Here is a 22,882-nt window from a genome sequence, read left to right as displayed (position 1 = left end):
CAGAATCTTCAATAAAAGTAAGACTTACAAAAGAAGGCTTGACCACCAACCCTATAACCACATCGAATGGCTTAAAGCAAGGATGCCCCTTAGCAGCAACCCTCTATAACCTATTCACATTTGACATAGAACAACATCTGACCAGCAGCCAAATGAACCCGCCGAAAATAAATTCAACACCTGTCCCTGTCATGGCATATGCGGATGACATCATTCTGCTTGACAGAACTCCATCTGGACTACAAGTTGCAAAAAGCAGGCGTTAAATTCCCCAACCCGCAAAGGGACCTCGTAGTACGGCGGTAAGGGTTAACGGTCACCGTTACCATTAACGGTGACCGTTAACCCTTACTGCCATCATTGTAATGAGGCCCTTAATTATGCGTCCTCAACACGCCAAAATCTAATTATTACAGAACGATTGGATCAAAACTATTCAACTGAAAAACATCTACAAACAGACTCTCCAATGTAACAAAGACAACAGAAAATTAAACGAACCAAAGCCGTACTTGCTACTATTTCCAGATCAAAATGTCAGATCGATATTCCTGAGAATCCGCCTGAATATTCCACCAACAAACTCTTACCTTGCAACAACAAGACAGATCGTCAAATCACAAAACTACTGTCGCTTCTGTAAAGCTGAAAATACACCGGAAACCATATTCCACCTGGTGATGGAATGTCAGTCTCTTGCACCCCAACGCAAGCTCTTTGGCTCCCGCTTTGATCTCGCATTGCAACAAATGAACACAGAAGAAAGATGGGCGGCCATCCTCAGTGGAAAGAATAACAAATATATATATACACAATTTCCCTCTTCCTCTCCAGCATCCTTGATCTTAATGGAAGAGAGGCTTGAACCATGATAATAGACAACAGACTTTTTTTTTTTCTACTTCAACCTATCTCACATCTGACCCACAACGATGGAAAAGTTTGACACCAAACTAAAACATCAACAAAAAAAATAATAATTAAAAAAAAACTGTTCCTGGTCCCTCATTTTCATTGATACCATTTTACTAGCAGCACTAGGGCTGTTTGTGCAGAATAGAATTTGAATTAAGGTCTTCTTTTTACTTTAAATAAGGGAATTGCAAATTGTGATTTATACTGCGCGAATTGTATTTGAATTGCTCTTACTTGATTTTAGCTAAGTATTCTTGAAGGCTTGCACGGGTGAAATCAGGTTTTTACATACCACCGTGCACGCGTTAAGCGTCGCTAAGAACTACAACTCCCTTGCTACTTGTAGTTCCCCGCGCTCTAAAAGACACGTCAGGTGCATCAGCGCCGGCGCGTCGAAGCCGGTTTGCCCCGCTTCGCCACGGAAGCTAGGAACTAGCACTGTTACTAATATTGCTGGGTGAGTTTTTCTACTTTATTCCTCTCTTCTCATCATGGGTATAAAGGAGGCCCTGGAGGCTATACAACAAGCCAGAGATCGTATGAATGCCCTTAGTTTAGAATGGGCATCTAGGATTAAAACCCGTCCTACCTACCAGGCACCAAAAAAAGTAGAAAACATACCCCTTTCATGTCAGAACCTCACCAAAATTCCTAATGTGCAAACTAACATCCTAAGCGTCGACCCAATGCCCTCTATTCATAGCCCCACTGCCTCCCTGAATATATTAGACCCCCCTAACTTAACATTAGAGTTGTCCCATCTACCTGAAACCAATTTGAACCTTGAGTCGCCCATGATCAATAAGGTCCAGCCATGTGTGGATTCCCTCAGTGGGACTACCTGTTCCCTTAAATGCATGCTGCTAAATACTAGATCCCTTGTGTAACATGCCACCCAGGTAGCCACTATGATTCAGGATTTAGACTTGGACATATGTGCCCTTACTGAAACCTGGGGACATGAAGCAGCTGACCCTATACTGGAATTGGCTACTCCAGTAGGTTACCATATTATCAGAATGGATAGGACCTCGAGCAGGGGAGGGGGTGTTGCTCTTATTATTAAATCCCATTTCAGAACTTGGGAATGTAAGATTGATTCCATACAGGGCTCAGAACTTTTGAGGGTTAAAGTATCCATTAATGCGGAAAATACCCTCAACGTTTTGGTATTATACAGAGCTCCTTCAATTGATCCTACCTTTGCAGCGTCTCTTAATAGTTTACTATTATCTTTCCTTAAGCCTAAAACTAATTTACTTCTGGTGGGTGATTTCAATGTTTGGTTGGGTTGTGCTACTGATGTTCTAGCTAAAAATATGGAAAATATCCTTGACTCCCTTGATAAATGTCTCAACATATTCAAGCCCCGACTCATATCAAGGGACATACTCTTGATTGGGTTTCCACTCTAAACCTTAGTCTTGTCAATCAACAGGTGCTTGCGTGCCCTTGGTCTGATCATTTTTGTATTATTTTATCAATCCAGACGGATTGTTACGAAAAGAGAGCTCCTCTCCCTAAAATATCTATTAAGACGCGTAACCGCAGGAAGTTAAACCTTACACACCTGGCGGAATGGGCTTTATCTCTCAATAAGCAGTTTGTCCTCATGGACAATCTTGATGAAATGTCCACTATTCTCTCTGAGGCGATGGGCTCAATCACAGAGAACTTGGCACCACTGAAAAATAAATAAATCAATACCTGCAGAGGTACGTAATGCATGGTTCAGTGAAGAACTTCAAACACTCAGATCTAAGAAAACTAACCTTCTACAAACCTGGCGAAAAAATAAAAACTGTGTGGACCTTGACGCTTATAAAAAAAGCTGCTAAGGTCCCTGAGGATCACCCCTTCCATGGAATTATTTAAGAAGAGGCTGAAAACCGTACTTTTCGCATAAATTACTTCTGCCTCACGCTTGTTCCTGTTCCTGATTGATTCCTTTCCGGAGTCAATCTCAGATTTAGTTCCGTTTTTTCTGGCTTTGTTCTGCTTGTCTGTTTTTACGTTTTACAGCGCCCTTAAACCTTAGGGTCCCTGGTTGCGCTATACAAATGTCAAACATAAACATAGACATCTGACCCAGTCGAGCTTGTTGAACTGTACAACTCCACTACGACTCTAGCTTTAGACACCATTGCGCCACTTAAAATGCAAAAAAGCAAACCGAAAGCCCACCTTAACACTTGGTTCACCCCCCCAGTTAAAAACCATGCGTGCAGAAAAAACAACAAACTTAAAGGACGCCTGGGTCCGACCCCTGCTAAAGAAAGCTTAATTAGACCCAACCATCCCAACTAACTATAGGCCTATTACAACTGTACAATGTCTCCTCAAAATCTTACATAAGGCGGCATACTTCCAGATCCAGCACTCTCTTGAGACCAATAATCTCCTAGGACTAAGACAATCAGGCTTCAGACCACTTCATGGTACTGAAACGGCACTGATAGACTTGAAAATGCAAATGGACTCACTTAAGGACAAAAGGCAATGTGCCCTGCTCTTCTTATTAGACCTTATTATACCTATCGTCCGCCTTCGATTTGGTGGACCACACAATCCTTTGCAAGCACCTGTTCTCTGCGGCTAACTTCTCTCAAGAAGCCTCAGACTGGATTGAAACCTTTCTCAACAACAGGTCAATGAGGGTCTTCTCCCAGTCGGCAGCCGCTGATCCATCCCTGATTACATGCGGAGTCCCCCAGGGCTTGTGCGTGTCCCCAACTATGTACAATATATTCACAATGCCATTATTTGACAAACTGGACCATCTGGGTATCAGCTACACTAACTATGCATATGATACCCAGATACTTTAGATCTAGCCCTCCTGAACAAAATATACCTAGTCATTCAGGCTTGGATGGTGGCCCATGGCTTATGCCTTAATGACGACAAGACAGAAATCCTAATTGAAGGTGCTCCAGCCCATCTAAACAAAATCTATGTGCAATACACATCATTTACTATTGATGGTATCACCATCAAAGTGGCCAAAGAGACCAAAACATTAGGTTTTTACTTAGACGCCACTCTGAACATGGATAAGCAAGTCAATGCCACGTCCTCCGCAACAGCGTACACATGCAAGTTGATTCATGCTTGCAAACCCTACCTATCCACCAAAAGTTGTACTACTCTAGCGAGGGCCTTAATATTGTCGAAACTAGACTACTGCAATGCCCTCTATGCAGGAGCCAGCAAACAGACCACTAACAAACTTCAAATTTTACAAAACAATGCTCTGAGAACTGCTCTAAGCATTCCAAAGAGAGAACACATCTTCGAGGCCAGGAGAGAAACCAAATGGCTATCCATTAAGGACAGGATTACATTCTAACTAGTTTCTATCACCCATAAATGTCTAAACAATGCCGCGCAGTACCTCCAAGAAAAACCATCAGAAAATTGTCATCTCGTCCCACTAGGGCTGCCTAATCCTGTTGCATTATAGTTCCCAGATTTAACCTGAAAAGAGCAGGGGGGAGAACAGCTTCCCGGTCCAAGCCGCCCAGTACTGGAACGCCCTGCCCTCCCCTTGCACCTCCGAACAGACCAGACCTTCCTAAGCTTTAGGAAAATAAGAAAACTTGGCTTGTCTCAAACGACATCTGAATGCAACCATGTCGTTCTGCAATTTCTCTTTGTACCATATTGTATTGTACTTTATATGTAATTTCCCTGCACTGTAAATAGTAATATCTTACCTATAATTACCTGTACTTTATATAGAAACTGCATACCCTTGTCGCGCCCAGATACCTTCGGGTGAGGAGCGCGTTATAAATGAATCAAAAAACAAACAAATATTAATTCTATTTTAAATACATTGTGGGACGTTTACTGTGAAACACGACAGCAGGACATCTATGCCCACAAATCTCAAAATGTTCCTATGTATTGTACAGTCCAGCCAACTCTAGGGAGTTAACCAACATTTTAAATTACCTTAAACACAAGCTGGCAAGACCAATAGCCTAAACCACACCCATAAAGGTAATATTATGCTGGAACGCCCAATCCATTGCTCAATTTTACTCCTGGACTGCTGGGTATTTTGATCAATTGCACAAACGGCAATGATGTAAACAGTATGTACCACTTCATCTGTTATAAAAGGTACTTGCATTGTGCAGATACGAGGAATTCTGTTGTTGCACACACATAAATGTTCAGGGTCGCCCTTATCCATTACTCCACTGTGAGCATGCACAGCGAAAGATTCCAAGAACCTTCTCCAACTGTTTTCACTCTACTGGGGCGTTTATGCCCAGGCATAGTTTACAAACTTCACTTGTGATTTTGCCATATTTTAATGGTGTTGCAGCCGAAGGGATAGGAGGTACATTGGCTGCAGCAGGTAACTTGTCTTATTTTGCCCCTGCTAAAACCAGAGCTGTAACCATGAGAAAGGGTGTGTTCTTTTTATTCAACATTTGTATAAGATGTGCCTGTACCACTTGCATATATTTCATATGCAAACTTTACCATTTGACAAGATGGATGTACAAATGTAGTTATGTTGCATTAATATTACAGACTACAGTAGGTGCTTCTCCTAGAGTTACAGCAGGCAATTAGTGAGAGAAACCAGATATTGGCATTGAAGCCAAAATTCCTTGTTCCAACCTTCGCTCACTTATGTTCAATTGGCAGACAGTTTATGTTCTTATCGCTTCCTCTAAAAGATTGTTTTTGGTCCTAACCGAAAGTAGATAATTAGCTGTAACAATTACCTTTAGTGCACTCAACTTTTAGAACACACTGCCTTCTCCAAATCTTGGGCAGCAGAGATCTGAAAACACTCTTTCCACTAACATAACATAGAAGATGACAGGCTTGAATTAATAGAGAGGAAGCATTAACTTTGTAATCCCTGCAAACCAGTGAAAATGGGGGTGAAGGGCCATAGTTTGGAAAACGCAGACAGAGTTTGTAGAAAGGGCGGAATCTGATGAAGGTGCAGAGACTGGCAGAAGTGAAGTAAAGTTGGGCGGGGGGGTGCGCATGCACTATTTTGGGTATGGGCAACAGAAAGCCTAGAACCCACACTTCCACGTACTACTCAGTCAAACCCATTCCAGTGGGCCACTTTGCACGGCCTTAAAAATAAAATCTGTCTGCCATCCTCCATAGCCTGTCCTTATATGGAGGACTATATTGAGGCACAGCTCATCGTGCACACAAAAACTCTTGTTGTCAGCACTTGGCAATAGAGGGTACACAGCGTTTTGTTTGTGACTGGAGATGGCCTCTTTTGATTAGCTAAATACCTTACTTTTATAGACTTGTGGATTTAGGTTAATTTAAAATATATAAAATGCTTCTTCCTCTTCTTCAAAAAAGAATAAGGGCTTCTTAGCTTAAGGTTCGAGACCTATTTTTTTCAACGCGTATCTGATTTATACATTGAACTCAGTGATGTCTTGTTCATTGTTTTCTCTCTTTTTTTTGTTTTGTTTTTTAGGAAATTAGCCATGACACCAAAAGATTCAGGTTTGGACTTCCATCACCAGAGCATATTTTGGGCTTACCCATAGGTAATTAATATGTTTATAATACAATGTACATACAAGACTATTAGCCAATCGTGTTTCTTGATATAGCACAGCTGTCTGTATACAGTTTTCTTCAGGGAATCCTTTGCACTAAGATAGCTTAAAGCACACTTAATTACACGGTTAAGAAACTGAAGTAAAATAAATTTATAAGTATATACATGGTTCACGTCCTGCATTCGGACGGAAAGCAGAACCAGCAGTTATATTTTCTTTAAACATGTTGCAACAGTAGTTAAATACTCTGCTTCCTCAAAATAAGGGCTTAAGCAAATTGACTTAACTTTTTGTTTTTTAAATTTAAGTGATGTCGATAAATCTGCATAGAAATGAATGGACTATATTTGAGCTTGTGCATGATCTACTTGCGTTCTTTTTGCGAAAGATAGTGACAAGATCAGAGCAAATGTTGGTTAATTATAATATGTACAGCTTTGAATCCATGTTAGGACAGGCTCATAGAGCCAGGCACAATGCACAGTTTTATCTCTAGTCAGGTTTGACAGATTTATGTCACATGCACCTTAGCATGATGAAATGTAAAGTTTTCACATGACTTACTTTCAGTGCTTTTGGGATTTAAAAAAGGACAACGTTTTGAGACACATTTTGTTTATCTGACTCATGGCAATAACATGGGAGACTTCACATTTTTCATTCTAAAAATCTGAAGGTGGTCGCCAGGAAGAGTGGGAACACAGCGCCAATGTAGAGAAGCGGCAGACCGATCGAGAGGAGCGCCGTAAAGGGGGTGGGCCCATGGCTTTCCTCCGCCCAAGGGTGGGAGACCACACGGCTGGAAGGACATCCAGGGCTGGGGAGCTGGCACATCGAATCTGCAGGGATCCGTAAACAGCATGCAGGTCCCCGGCGCAGGCTAACGGAGCAAGGGAGCAGCCACAGGGGAGGTGGTGCGGCAGCCCCACCGAAGAACTGCCACACGGAGGGCCCGGCCCCACGGCTGGGTCTGGATCCAGGCATACTACAGCAGTCCATGGCGGAGGAGGAGCAAGAAGGGACCGCTGACTTCCCAGGAGCAGAAAAGACTGTGCCCCCTAGCCACTGAGTGCGTTGTGTGGCGCTGGTCTAACACCTGGGGACGCAGGGAGGGATGAGGCAGGGGAAAGCATAAAGGAAGACAGTGGGAGACCTTTGGGGGCCCGAGGTCTGCACTCCACCACACAGGAAGGACTGGCAGGGCTGTAAAGACAGGGGCACCATAACAGAAGTCCACACACAGGGTGTGCAGCAGTCAAATACGGGGAGGGAGGGAATCTGAAGGAAACCCCCCGTGGATTGAGGAATGCTGTCTCCCCCAGACAGGGAAGGCCTGCCAGGGCATGTGAAGAGACTGAGGTGAGAGGAGCAAGGGAGACAATAGGGGTGCCCTTGACTAAAAGATGTGTGGTAGAGGAATCAGCGGGAATCTGAGACTGGGCACAGAGATGCTGAGAGGCAAGTGCGGCTGCCTAAGTAAAAGTTGAGGACCCCAGTGGAGGTGTGGGGAGAGGGGGACTCGGCAGATGCTGCGAGCAAAGACGAAGGAGACTTCAGTGAGGCGGACTGCAACGCCACAGCAAAAACAGGGCCCCAAGGCGCAAGAAGGTGGTATCCAATGGTGCTGGTGACAAGAGGTGTCAGGCACAGGTAACAAGGAGACACAAGGTTCAATAGAGCCTGCTTCTCCGAATGTAGCGGAAGGAGCCATGGCGGACAGTAAAGAGGAATTGATCCAATGTTTGAGTGAATTCCAAGAACGAATAACCATCCACTTCCAGAATCAATTATCTGCGTTGAAAGAAAAAATCAAGCTGGTGACGAAGGAAATAAAAGCAGAGATTAGGAAACTGGAAGAAAGGATGGACACTACGAAAAAGGCAGTGCAAGACCTGGCAGATGATGCTAGCAAGATGGATGAAGCCCTAGACCACCTGGCCACTCTATCACAGTCCCTTGAAACTCAATGTGAGGATCTCGAGAATAGATCGCAAAGATCGAACACAAGGGCCAAGGGGCTGCCGCAGGACATAGGGGAGCTCAAGGCCACGATGCAGCAATGTTTTGAAGAACTCCTGGCTGATGTCTCCCCGGAGCAGAACGACATAGACAGGATACATAGAGCGGGTCCCAAAAGATCGGACCAGAGGCGCGCCTGTGCGACGTGTTGGCAACCCTGACATCATATGCCCATAAGGAGAATATTCTGAAAGCGACTAGGCACTCACAACACCCTGCAGTGAATGGAAAGGACATAGCTCTCTATCAGGACCTTGCACAATCCACCCTACAGAAGAGAAGGGCGATGGGGCCTGTGACAAGGTTCCTCACGCAAAAAGGGCTGAGATACAGATGGACCTTCCAGTTTGGACTCCTGTTCACCTGGGACGGCTGACAGTACCGGGTAACCTCTGCAGAGGAAGGAGAGAAGGTACTACAACTCGGGGAAGAGAGAGCAACGCAGGAGCTGGAGAGGCAGCCGACTGGAAGGAGCAGACTAGGTTGGGAGTGCAAGCTTATCCCACAGAAGGATCAAGGAAATGGAAGAGTGAAATGAGGAATAGGGCTGAGAGGTGGTGCTACACAGGAGCTGGGTTCACCGGTACTATGTGAGACAAAGGGTAGTGGTGGCCGTATTAGGGTGTAGGGGAAGGGAGAGCACTTTGGAGGAAAGAAAGGGGAATGCATCACTGATGATACGCTCAATAATTGTGGGGAGGTATGGAGGGCCTGGGGGGACGGGAGGGGAGATGGTGGTCACAGGGCTATCTTGGTTCAGAGACGGGGAGGACACCTGTAAAGCAGGGGACAGATACCTGGGTGGTAAACTGGGTCACGGCTGTCGGGGCATCTTAGTGGGGTCCGGTTGGATAAGTGATTCTACCTGGGTGGGGGTGAGACAGCAGGGGGGTTGGGGAATGCACATCTGGGGAGAGGGAAGGTGGAAGGGCCCGAGAAGCAAGCTGGAGAGGGTTGGAGGAGAGAGGTGCACAGCATGCATGTTCAATCTCTTTTCTTATAGTGTCTGCGGATTGAACTCGCCAATAAAAAGGAAGACGCTGGGGCAGCTTCTAAAGGGGGAAAAAGGCGATGTCCTATTACTGCAGGAGACACATGTTTGAAAGAGGGACAGAGAAGTGTTTAGATTGTCACAATACTCGAAAATATACCAGGCAAACGCACAAGGAAAGACATGTGGGGTAATGGTGGCTTTTAGGGAAACTCTGAAAGAACAAGTAAGGAAGACGAAAGGGGACAGAGCAGGCAGATACCTGTTTGTGGTGGCTCAGACCTTTGCGTCCATACATGCCCCTAATAGTGACCAAGCCGACTTCCTCAAGGAAGTCCTCATGCTGTTAGAGAGGTCAGCGGAGGGGGAAATCATCTTGGCGGGGGACTGCAATCTAGCTTGGGACCCTGAGGTAGACAGAAGTTCAGGGGCTACTAAGGGGACGGGTGGCGCTGACGGGCCCCTGAGGGATACGTGGAGGGAGCTAAAGGGGACCAACAAAGGTTACACATATTATTCCCAGGTTCACTGCTCATTGTTGCGGATTGATTTCATATGGGTGAGGCTGATAGGATGGGCAGTAGGGATGGAAATTAGGTCAATATCGTTGTCTGACCATGCCCCGATAAAACTCACTTTATGAATCCCGGGGGCGGGGAGGCAAGTTTGGGGATGAGGTTTTCCAAATGACATTATGGGGGACCCGGCACTAACGGAGCAGATTGGGGGAAAAAATTGACCAATATTTTGAAGATAATGACACTCCCGAAGTAAGCCAGGCATCGATCTGGGACGCATTTAAGGCAGTGTTAAGAGGAAGATCATAGTGCTGAAAGCCACGAGGGAGAACATCTGGGGGAGGAGGGAGAAAGACTTGGAGGACCGTCTGCAAGAAATCAGACAATCTTTGGTGGACAGCCAATCGCGGAAACTACGTAGTGAATACGAGCATACCCTGGGGCAGTTGGGTTTGCAGAGCAGCAGCAATATTATGTAGGTGCGAATAAATCTGACCAGGTTACTAGCTCGGCAGCTGCGGGGGAAGTTCACCGCCCAGACAGTTCTGAAAGTAACAACGGAGACAGGAGTCAGAAAGACCGGGCAATTGGAGAAGCCTTTGGTGCCTTTTATGAGCGACTATACTCTTCTGACCTTCCTTTCGAACAGGAATAAGCTGCTTACTTGAATGAGTTCCCCCTGCTCTGGCTCAGTGCTGAGGAGAGGGACTTATTGGAGGGGGACATCCAACTTACAGAGGTGGAGCATGCGATTAAGACACTACCCCTTAGTAAAGCTTCAGGCCTGGATGGCTATACAGCTCAATTCTATAATAAATACCTGGCACAACTGGCCCTACGCTTAACTCATTTATTTAATACCTTCAGGGTCACAGGAGCAGTCTCGACGTCCATGGAAGAGGCCAAAATGGTGGTGTTCCCAAAGCCAGGCAAGAACCAAACTAGCTGTGGTTCGTATAGGCCCGCAGCTCTACTAAATATTGACGAAAACCTCTATACCAACAGGTATAGGTTGACAGGCTTTTGGGAAAGTCGTGAGATTACCAAAAAGGCAGCAACCTATAAAAAGCTGGTAGTACTCCCCGTTGCAACTGATTCATGAAGCAACTTAGATATAAGACATCCAACCAGTACCCTACATGTAATAATGTTCAATATGCTTGACTGTGCCTTGCTTCTGTCAGTACCTCGACACCTATACATATTGCAATTAATCTTTTCAATTTACGAGGCCGGAGATTTTGATTTTGTCAATGCTTTTATCTGACTCAGTGATTGACTGCTAACATTTGTGTAGCGCTCACTAACACACCATGAACAAGCTGTCTCATTAGCCATTCACTGTAAATATTGGTAACCACTGGAGCAATCACCAAAAATGAATTCGGCCAAAAAGGAGGAACTTTTTTGTAAATGAGCCAGAGGTGTTGGACATTTGTTAATTTATGAGTAATGTTTTATCGCATAAAATGCCCTAGGTCTGAGAGAGCTGTTTATGGGTGGCTTGTGGGACAGCATTCCAGATTGAGCCTCTTAAGAAAAGCTATACATCATGGAGGGTGGGGTGCAAGGTGAACATTGTGAACATGTGTAAGATCCTGATGAGCCGTTGACGGCTGCCTCTTAGGAGAGTACGATGAACACTTGCCTTCGAGCAGTCACAGAGCTATTCCATAGAAATCTTTGTAGAGAAAAGTGTTAGCTACTCGGAGCACTCGGTGCTCTCTTCTGTGCTCCCTGCATCACTGTGTCTGATTAGGTTTCAGGCCTGCACAAACGCCACTGCAGAAGATCAGCTACATTTCCTGGCCAGCACAAAACAAAGGATCTTCCAGGATGAAGGGATGGGATAAAACACCCCTTTGGCCTAGCTCTATCTGATATTTAAGGGAGAGGCTGACATTCAGTCAAGGATTTCAGCTTGCCTTACCCCTGAAAGCAAGGCTGTCCCTTAATATTGAGGCTCCAGGATCCGCTCAACATGTTCATCTTGGGGACGGAGCAGCAGCACTCATATCTTTGCATCATTGAGCTAGAGCCGAATGTCATCCACACATGCCCTGATCTTCCTGAGCACATCCCAAGCAGATCGGAGTGCTTTGGACCGTCGCTCATCCAGATTTTAAGTGTAGTGTCATTGGCTTACATGTGGCATATGACCCCCTTTTCAAAGAACACATTCAACAAAGGAACGAGATAGATGCTGTATAAAAACAGGGATAAGCAACCCGACCATGTAACCCCACAAGATAGCTGGGCAGGACTGGTGGAAACACTACCCATTGACTTTTGTTGTCCAAAACCTGTGCACTTCCTCCTTAAACTTTACCCTGCCTTATCCTTCTTTATATCCCACCTTCACCCAGAACAGACCTAGGAAACTCCACCCCAGAGTGATTGTGTTGCAATATGTTAACCATCGGTAACACTGTGCCAGAGGCAGTGTTCGGCTTACGAAAAACACTGCTTCCTAATTTTATGCGTGCACTCCCATTTAGGTTTGTTCAGACCTTCTCATGAAACATTTGTTTTTACTAGGATTGCTTTTGTAAAATTGTCCCTGTTTATTGGCAATGACAAGCCCAGTGATTGTGCAATAGACAACACGCGGTCTAAGCTCGTCTCTTTATGGGTTATTTGATCAGTAAGGTACGTGTGTAATTAAAGCCCATGAAACAATAATGCAATCGGTAAAACAAAAGGTTTGTGCTGGTGCAGTTGATTTCACTTTTCATAATGCAAGGAAGCGTATGAAACAGATCACTTACACAGATGCATTGTGTCTCCCCAGGGCAACACGTCTACCTCACTGCGAAAGTCAACGGCAGTCTTGTGATTCGGGCATACACTCCAGTTTCTAGTGATGAAGTGAAAGGTTATGTGGATTTAATTGTGAAGGTAATGTCTACAGTCGCCCCCTTTGCATCCAGGACGAACCAGTTATGTATGGTGTGATGGGTCATTCGTATAACATTCTATTCTTTTCACTTCATTCTAATTTAGCTTGTCAATAATACCATTAAGGTGTACGATATTTATAAATAAACACTTTCCTACGGGAATGCTTTGAGTTCGAGTCAGGCACTTGGACACAAATCTGTGTGTTCAGCTGCAGCCAGAGATGGCAGACTTCCTCTGTGACCACCCTCCAATCATTGTATCCTCCTGCTCTTCCACACACATCTACACTCTCCCCTAAGTATCTGCTGCATCTCCGTCCACTAAGTTTATTTTTTTATTTTTGTAAAGACCTCAGGCCACCTGATCCCGAGTTTCCTCACTGCTAATGTCTAGCAATACTGGTGACTTAAGTGAATTAGTAACAGTAATAAGGCAAACGCTACTCAAGAGCGAATTCTAATTTCGTAGGAAGTTGTTGAACTTGCATCTGGGTATAATGTAATCTTATAAACTGAAATCCGGTAAGCACTCTTACAGAACAACCATAGGAGTATCAATGTATTTTGTCCTTTAATCCACTTTTTTCGCTCTTTGGATTGATGGATCCTTTTCCCCTTGCAGACAGGTTCGCATGTACAGACTCCCCTCCAAATGTGTTTTAAGGAATTACCTGGAAGGAGCTGGCCATTTGTGTTACTTCAACCTTGCAAACCTTAATCAACTCCTCCCTGCTCTCAGGCCAGATACCAATGAATAAATAAAAAGCTTGGTCAGGTTTGCCCTATGGAAATCCTCTTTTTAACCAGGAGATTTCCTGTTTTATATTTGTAGCTGATTTAAGCAGGCCACGGGCAGTTAAGCAGTGATGGGCTGGGCACCAATCAGGAGTTTCTGGAGTAAAGCAATCTGCTTCATCCCTTTCAGGCTGTTTTTTTAATTGGAAGAGAAGAGACCACTTAACTTGGGTTGCAGACCATCTGTGCGTGACGTTTGCAGTAGCAATGCATGGATACTGTGGGATATGTCCTCAGCACTTCACACAGTCATTCATGTGATTCTATTGAACTGCCTCCCCATCTGGGATACAGAGCAACATTTCACTTGTGGGTTACTAAACTTTGGAGTGATCAGATCATGACTCCCTCATCCCGAGATTTAGGCAATACCTATGGGGTCTGCTCTCTCCTATTCAGCCTATATGTTCACCTAGGAATTTACATGCTTTGCTCATACAGAGGTTGAGGGTGAGGCAGCTCATACTCCGCTAGTGAAGCGATAACTCAAAACCTTACAAATCAAATGGCAGGAAGAAACATTTTCATGTAAGGAGGGTGTTTAGACCAGTGGCACCATTTCTGCATTTTTATTGCAAACCTGTTGAGACAACAATACATCTTGGTCTGCTGGTAGATAAAGATCCTTCCACTGTCCCCCAATTCAGTGCAATTGACAATTCTTGTTTTTATCATGTTTGATGTGCAAGCAAAGTCCTGACTTTTGTCTCAAGTCGGAGGACCCTCCTCACAGCAGCCTCGAAGATGATCCACTGTAATAATGTATATCTGGACCTACCTAGTATACGTCTGGCTTCTCCAGGTGGTGAATGATACTGCTGCGTGGCTGGTTTCTTAACCAGTGCAGGATGAGAGAGCACAACCTTGGATTGCTTGCATTGCTGCCCTGGCCACTAATCTTAAACCCCTTTATTGAACTCACAGAGCCTTTTACCAAAGAGGCCAACCTTTCTTCCAGAGAGGTTTTCCAAATATACTTCAGCCTGTATCCTGAGATTATCAGATTCTCTTCAGACTATCCTTTGTCCATCGCATAACATGAAAAAACATATATTTGTCAAGTCTGAGCTGTACAGGAGTTACTTTTTGGTTATGTTGGCCGGTGTTTATGAGAAGATGCAAAGCCATTTTAGCTTCGGGCATATCATTTATACCGGGTTGTGCCACAGAGAAGACTATACCCTGCTCTGCAGAAATTACTACCCCCCCTCCCAAACACAATTCACGCCCCCAAACAAACACACCTGCTATTTATGGGAATTTGTGCAGTGCAGTGCACTGAAGTGCAAGCTTCAACTTCTTCCTACACTTTTATTTTAAAACTAAACTGTTCCAGAACGGTTTCTTTTTCAAATAAAAGTATAGGAACAGTGAAACTAAAAAATAAAAAGTATTGGAGCACCGCTCCCGACCGCTTCCGCCCACTTCGACTTCTGGCTGAACCCATTCCTCATGTTTTTCCTTCTCCATGTGTACCGCTTTCACACCTATGCTGCCCTTTTTTCACATTGCAAGGCAATAAGAACCCGCCTCTGTGTCCTCTCTTCCAAACACAAAGTCCTTAAAACAGTTTTTTTACTCCTCTGCCTTACTTTGAAGTCAATTAAGTAGAATGTTGTGTGTTTGTGGATCTACAGAGTCATATAACTTATTTATTTTTAAAAGGTCTACTACAAGAATGTGCATCCCAACTTTCCAGAAGGGGGAAAAATGTCACAGCACTTGGACAGTTTGAAGATTGGAGAAACAATTGACTTCCGAGGGCCAAACGGGCTCCTGGTCTACAATGGCAGAGGTAGGCATGATATCCAAAATAGATGGTGTTCTAAAACCATAAGGATTTGAGTATGCTACATGCACAGTTTCAGTGGCTGACATCTGTCCCATGTAAGGGTTGTTGCACTCCACTGCAGCATCACTTTTATGGATGAATGCGCTACTGGGGGGATGGGTGGGGTTGGGGTTGAGGGATTCGACATCCTGCAGACCTGCCTCTACATACAGATCTGAAGAATGCTTTACAGAGCATCTTTAGTTCATTTAGCAGGAGCAGCTCAAATCCGGGATGCTGTACAGGAGTGTGGGGCCGAGTTGACAAGAGATTACAGAAACCTGAGGGAGGGAGGGAGGACGGTGATATGTAATTGTGAGAGTATGAGAAAAGCTGCAGTACTCTTAAATGTGCACATACTTACATTGCACACATTTACTGTGTGAGGTCCAGGAAGATAAAGCTGATTTTGCAATGATTTGTATTGGTGGCTCTGAGTACCATGGCCAGCATCTTAGCCATGAACCAATGCGCTAGGACCATTCATGCAATTTGTGCGCTAGAATTGGCTCCTGATAAGATTTTGAGGTGGTAGTATTTTAGTCCCACTTTTGGAAGTTGGGAGAAAAAGGACTTTCCAAGAAGTCAACAAGTAGTTATCATCGACAGGGGTACTTTTAGGCAAGCAAAAATACATTTGAATTGTAAAAACATAGGTATATTTGTTGCGACACATGCTTTCTTTGTGCCTAGTAATGACTACACGTGGAATGTATTTGTTTATCATCTCATAGGACTTCTTCAGATATCAGCTCATATAAGTTAATAGTACAGCTCCTCTGCATGGCATGCGCTGCTGGTGCATCTGGGATGAATGCAACAACGCAGCAGTACAAGCAACAATAAGGGGCAGAGAGTTTTTTTCCTAATTTTATGGAGTAGAAGAAACATCAGTGCTGCTAATCAGGGGTGGGGGTGGGGAAGGTGGGACAATGGTTGACATACAAACTGTTTTATACTTTCTGTAATGTTGGATCAAGCATTGCCAAACAAGACCATACGTTATCCCTGTTATATAGCTTGCTCCAGCCAATATTCAATGCCCTTCGATATTCCAGCTGGGAAATAGTTTTCAGAAGTTAGCCTGGCTAGCAAAATTAATCTTTAATTTCACAATAGCAGTTGCAAGTCTGCGATACTCACCTGATGCAAACACTTGTAACAATTCTAAGCTACAAAAGTGTAGAATTCCACTTTACTATTGGCTGGATATAACTGCATGTTTAAAATGTGTTTTGGGCAAATAGTAAACTATTTCCAGTGCACGACTTGCCTCCACAAGCCTCTAATATTGCTCCAATCGGTCTCAAGCTCTTCTGGTGCTACCCATATTGAAGTTATCTCCAAATTCGTGTTTAGGGGGGAGAGAGAGGGGGGGTTTAATTGGCGACCTTGGCTCAGTCAACCGATTTCTCAATTTGTTATCTTTCAAAAGTCATACCCAGATAGTTCATGACAATTCCTTGGACTCTCATTTTATTTACTTATTGCTGCATAGTGCCCAAGGAAGTATTATTTTTGCATTGTGTGCGATACATAAAACATTAATTCAGACATTCATTGTTATTGACTTTCAAGCAGCTTCTGTCTATTTTCAGAAATTCATGCTGTCTGGCATCTGAACAGGGTTACTCCAAGCTATTTCGCAATCTACATGCTTCCGAGAAAGACCATGCAGGGTATCGGTACGCTTTAAGGGCTTTTTGATATATTTCCATTTCCAAGAGCATGTGCTGACTGTTACCTAGGTTCCAGAGTGAAGCATTTATATTTGAATCCCATGAGTCGTATATTCCTTTAGATCTTCAATTGTTTGAGTCCATATTTGGGCTGTGTCACTGGCTATAGACTACCTCTTTAAACGGCAGTGCCCTAGAACTTATATGCTGAAATCTGATGTACTCCCTGTGTTGTGTGGCTACTTGAGAGCACTACGGAACAATGAGGGATCAGCCAAGACCAAAATATTAATTCCGTTGAAGCTCCCCAGTACCCGAAGAACTAGCTTGGTGCTTGCCATCTCTGCTTATTTTCCTTCATTTACCTGTTGTAGCCTTATTAGAAGCAGAGACACATCACCCTGCTCATGAGTAGGGCTCTCTGTCTGGCAAAGGAGGCGTTTCCCGTTTTTCTGAAAGCTAAGAGAGTATAGATCAGACTGGACTACAGGAATACTCTGATTGCCCTTAGTAAACAGGCAGGGACTCTGTTCCAGCCATGTGTGGATAGGTTATGGCTATGTAAGGGGAGTAATGGGATATTGTTCACAGTATCTCAAATACAATATTCTATGTATATATGCAAAAGGTCTGGGAGACCCTCTACTGAGAACAAACACAGACAAATAACCTGTTCTATGGGTAGGTTCCCACTCCGGAGGGTCTGCAACCAAGTTTGAAATCACTCTACCTTTCACAGAGGAGAAATATCATTTGCATATCTCTCGGATTCTACGACTTCCTTCCTTGTAGAATCGTCACCTGATGTTCCTGAAGCTTCCTCTGCTTCCTCGATGGCTTCTTCTTTTTTCTTTCTCCCTGATTCCACCTTTTTTCCTTTATTATTTTCGAAGAGGTAAGGGCGAGCTCCCCTGGAGGCCACACTGCCTTAATTGCTTTTTGCCAGGCAGTGGGGTCTCTGGGGAGCCAGCCCCAGCACAGGGAAAATCCGTTAGGCAGAAAACCCCTGGTAGAGATGGTGTGCAGGAGAAATGGAGTGCAGGTCCTTCAATGGTATAAATAATGGACATGACTTTCTTCACCATATGGAATAGCCTTATATTGGTAACAAGGCAGATAGACATCCAGGTCTGTCGGTCGCGGTATGCTGAGATCACAGTCACCCTTGTAGTAAACAGCGGATAGGAGTGACTGTGAGATGAGCAAGGTTTATGGAGTTTTTGCCTTCAGACGTGACTGAATGCCAGACATGCATAAAACAGTCAAGAGGCACGCAAAGAAGTGAGGAGCGAACAAACAATAGTCAAGCAAGATGACTTTCACACCGAGAGGAGCGTTCGTGCTGAATACTGCACAACGCAAGGCAAAGGGAAAGAATCCCTCGGAACGCTGCAAGCAGCGAGAAAGCAAAAGCAGCAAAAGAAAAAGTCACGGAGCGGTAAAAGTCCAAACACACAGTGCGTACGCTGGAGAAAAGAAATAGCAATGGGCGAGGCCAGGAGGGCACAGGAGGAAAGCAAAGTGGAGCCTTCGGAATGTCTTACCCTGGAGTGAGACTAGGGTTGTAACGCCCCGAGCCAGTGAAGCATTTCCAGTATAAGCAGGCGGTGGCCATGTAGGTTGACAACTAGACCGCTAATGCACGTTTGATGGGGAAACGTAATGGAAATGTTAATGGAGTCTCCACCTGCTCCACAATCTCCAAGGCTGCCGCATGACAATATCAGTCTGGTCCCACCCACTTGGGCAGTCCAGCACCGAAATGCTAGTCCATTGTCCTCTGTACAAGAGTACCATCAGCAACCCCAGACACGTGTTTGGGCCTAGTCGGGCCTCATCAGTGAGGTGAAGCTGTGCTTTTCTAAGCATAGTGAGCAAGGGGTCCACATCTGGATTGTCCTTTGAACGTGGTTATAGACCCTGTGGGAGAAATTCCATAGAGCAGGGTATTTGACCCATGTCTGTTCTCTGTAGAGGGGCTCCGACATACTTGTTTAATTTGTGAAACGTGGGGTTTCATCCTAAGTAACCTTGGCATAAATGTCATGTGGTGCATTCGCAAAGGGTAGTTCCTTCATATGCATTAGGAGTAAGTAGATTGGAAACAGCTGGAGGTGAGTTGGATAAATCAGGAGGATGCAGGTTGGGGAGGAGGAGGAGGAGGAGGTGGAGGTTGGTTGGAAACATTAGGGGGCAGTTGGTTGGAAAGTTCATGAGGAGGTTAGGTTGAAACATAAAGATGAGGTTGGAGGAAAGTGACAGTTTTCTCCCTAGGACATAGCTAGCAAGATCAGGAAGGTATGAGAGGGCACCGTTGGCCCAAAGCAGGGAGTTGCGGTGAGACCCCAGTTTGAAGGTGTTAAACCCATGGTTGGAGTAGGAACAAGAACATGACATGGTGTCCAGGAAACGCAGGACCAGTACCAGAGTTGAGAAGTGCGGAAGAGGGAGGTCAGGACCCCAGCCGAGGGAGGTGACAGAGCTCTCTTAAACTCACCCTTGGAAACTAGACAAGACAAACCCAGGTGTCTCTGTATGTAAGCTGAGCAGAAGCTCTGTTACCACCATACAGCTTGTGGGAGAGACCCAACGCACAATGTCTACAGCAGCTACAAGATGAGCCAGAGGTGGTTGTATCCCGCCAACAACAAGTGACAAAAAGGAGGGTCAGAGAGAATATGGATGAGACTGTGGCTTATGGGAAAGTACCCTGAAAGCATGTGAACTTTGGCTCTCCCTTGAACCAGTCCGATGTCCCCCACTGAGGTTTTGGGAATTTTACAATTTACAAACCCCTTCCTTATTGAACTCTTTATAATCTTGGCTTTTCAGAGGTCAGCTAGACTTCAGTCACTTCATTCAGTGCTGACAGGGTGGTAGAAAGAGTCAGACTGATGCAGTGCTAATTGTTATGATAATTTGTGATTACTTATGACTCTCATTGTTGCATTGTTACAGGGACGGGAGCCTAGCTCAGAGGCAATGCGCTTGTCTTGGAAGCAAGACAACGCAGAGCAACACAGGTTCAAATCCCGGTCCTGTGCTTAGAGACTGGTCCCCAGTATTAAGCTTGTTATAAAATATGAATTAATTGTTATTGTCATATTGTGTACATGCAGAACTAGAGGCAGAGCTCGGACACTAGTGTACCTCAGAACCTCTCAAATGTCGTGAGGTGTTGTAAACTGTCATCTTCCCGATAATGTTGAAGAGGAAAGTGAAAGAACGCTCCCCTAGGATGGCTCTGCCATACAAAAAGGCCTTGATGGCGCTAATAGATACCTAATTGAGGAAATGGAGGCACCGTCAAAGGCAGCTAAAAAACACATTGCTCATGGTATAAACATAAATCTTTTAAGACCAAGAAGGTTTTTGCCTAGTTATAGCTATATAGGTAAATGGAGGTAGCTTACGACTTGTGATATTTCATTAGTGCACAGCTAGGACCATCAAACAAAACTGGTGAACAACCAAGGTACTGGGATAGGAACATACATTTTAGCATGTACACATTCCTTGACAGTTTAGCTACTGAAACAAGTGGCTCCTGAGAAAGTCTGCTACAACAAGCTTAGAGATACTGTTGATGCCCCGTAAATTAATAACCCTAGTTCAAAGCTTACACAAAGTTTGGAGAATGCCATCACATAAGTGAGAAACTGCATAAGGGTTATATCACAATAATGGGATCAATTAATAGATGAAATAATGCATCTGAAGAGCAGCGAGAGCCTCATGTACATTTAGATTTATTAGCAGATGGAGGAATGATGAGGTTACAATTCAAAAGTTAATAGTTCGAGTAAGAAGGGAGAAACCACTTCTTGCTCCCCTCCCCCACCTCTGACCAAAAGGCTCAATCCAAAGAGCAAGCGAAAACATGTAACCAGCCTGACATCAACGCTTGGGCATTATTGCTTTTGCAGATAATGGATTCATAAAAACCAAAAGCCCTAACATCATCTGGTAGAAAAAACGGTATCTAGGAGGGTATGGGTCCCCAAAGGAGGACACAGGGAAATGATCAGATATCTTTCCAGACTGTTGCCCCATATCTGATGGAGTCTGAAATATGCAAAAGAAACTTAATCAAGGGAAAAGTTGTTATCCTAACAGGAATTACTCCTTTTGATAAAAACGTGAGGGGAAAGTTAGGATTTCCTCCAGCAATTAGGTTGTCCATTAGATTAGACGTTATACAGTCTTTTGCCTGCGATCTATTGATCACGGTCGAAGGAGATGGCATACCAAAGGCTGCCGAACCTGCCCCCACGCTGCCCTCAAGTGCGCACAGTGGCCGATAGGCTCATCAGCAGTGGCTTGGAAGAAGGTGGAGGGTGTGAAGAGAAACAGGTACCTTTGTGATTTGCGTGTGGTGTGTGTGTGTGATGTTTGTGGTGGGGAAGGGAAGGTGTGGTGGAGCACAAGGGGAATTCTGGAGGGGTGAAAGACACAGAGACAATGGAAATCCTGCCAGCACTGGAGTTGGCGGGGGTGGGTAGAGGTGTGCCCCCCCCGAAATGATCCTAATCCTGTCCATTGAAAACTGCACAAAATCACCCTTAAAAAAGCAGCCGTTTTTGTTGCGATCCTTCATAGAACCGTTTAGACATGTCAAACAATGCTGCTCCATAATGGGGAAGGGTCGGCCCAGGGCTCAAAGAATTTGGACAGTCGGGATTATGTATAGAGTGGTGGAGGGAAACAATATTGTTGTGATTTTTAATAATAGCAGCATTATAGATGGACTTGCTTTGGATGGGTGCCTGGTTTATCCCCTCCACTGCTACTAACATAATTCCCCTGTTTAACAATGTTTTTCCAGCATGTACAGCTAGGCCTTGCCCAAGAAGCATGCCCAACGGGAAAGACTATGCTATTTGAGACGGGCAACATTCAATACCAGACCTTGCCTTAGTTTGTTTATTTATTTATATAGAGCTCCAAACCCTGAGGTAACTGGCCGCGTTATACAATACATTAAATACTTTTTAACTTTTTACATTACATAGTTTACAGACATTAGCTAATACAACATTGCAAGTCATACATACATGAGGAAATTACAAAGAATTAGAATCAGAGAATTTACAGTTATTGTATAGCTCTGAAGGATCAGAGAATTTACAGTAATTCTATACTGTGTAGGATCAGAAGGTGAAAGTCATACCCGGCGCAGCAGTCATCCATGATAGTTAACAAATCCAGGAGACAGTTTTTTGTTTTAGTTCTGAAGCTAGGGAATGAAGGGTCCGACCTTAAGGCTAGGGGCATAGCGTTCCATATCTGTGCTGCCATGACAGGCGAACTGCTTTCTCCTGCCTTTTTAAGGTTATATCTGGGGACCTAAAGGCAATGTATATATATTGCCTGGGTCGGTCGTGCAGATAACTTTTTTGTGAATTTATCCACCAAGTATTTTGGTGCTACATTGGCTAGACATTTATGGGTGAGGGTAAGAGCTTTGAGTTGAATTCAGTCGAATTGAGTTGCTTTGAGTTGAATTTAGTGATATGCCTAGAGGGAACCAGGCCCTTTCCATGAACTGGCAACGCAGTGTATCCTGCAGTATAATCTTATATGGTTAACATATATTTTAGATGAAAGCCTGCTGTTTTTTCAGGATCTCCCAAACACATCTATTGCAAAGAAAGCATCTCTAATGGTAGC

General features: G+C 44.4%; 1 protein-coding gene across 1 annotated transcript in view; it reads left to right on the top strand.

The window, feature by feature from the left end:
• Positions 1-22,882, top strand: part of CYB5R2 (cytochrome b5 reductase 2) — a 208,378-nt gene that overhangs the window by 136,167 nt on the left and 49,329 nt on the right. The window contains exons 3-5 of the mRNA XM_069623601.1: positions 6,392-6,464; positions 12,799-12,905; positions 15,368-15,497. Coding sequence (XP_069479702.1) covers positions 6,392-6,464; positions 12,799-12,905; positions 15,368-15,497 — 310 coding nt within the window. The remainder of the gene's footprint in view (positions 1-6,391; positions 6,465-12,798; positions 12,906-15,367; positions 15,498-22,882) is intronic.

The sequence above is a fragment of the Ambystoma mexicanum genome, chromosome 11 (assembly GCF_040938575.1).
Source record: "Ambystoma mexicanum isolate Mex_15411 chromosome 11, UKY_AmexF1_1, whole genome shotgun sequence".
Classification (NCBI taxonomy): domain Eukaryota; kingdom Metazoa; phylum Chordata; class Amphibia; order Caudata; family Ambystomatidae; genus Ambystoma; species Ambystoma mexicanum.
This window is presented reverse-complemented; position numbering and strand designations above follow the sequence as displayed.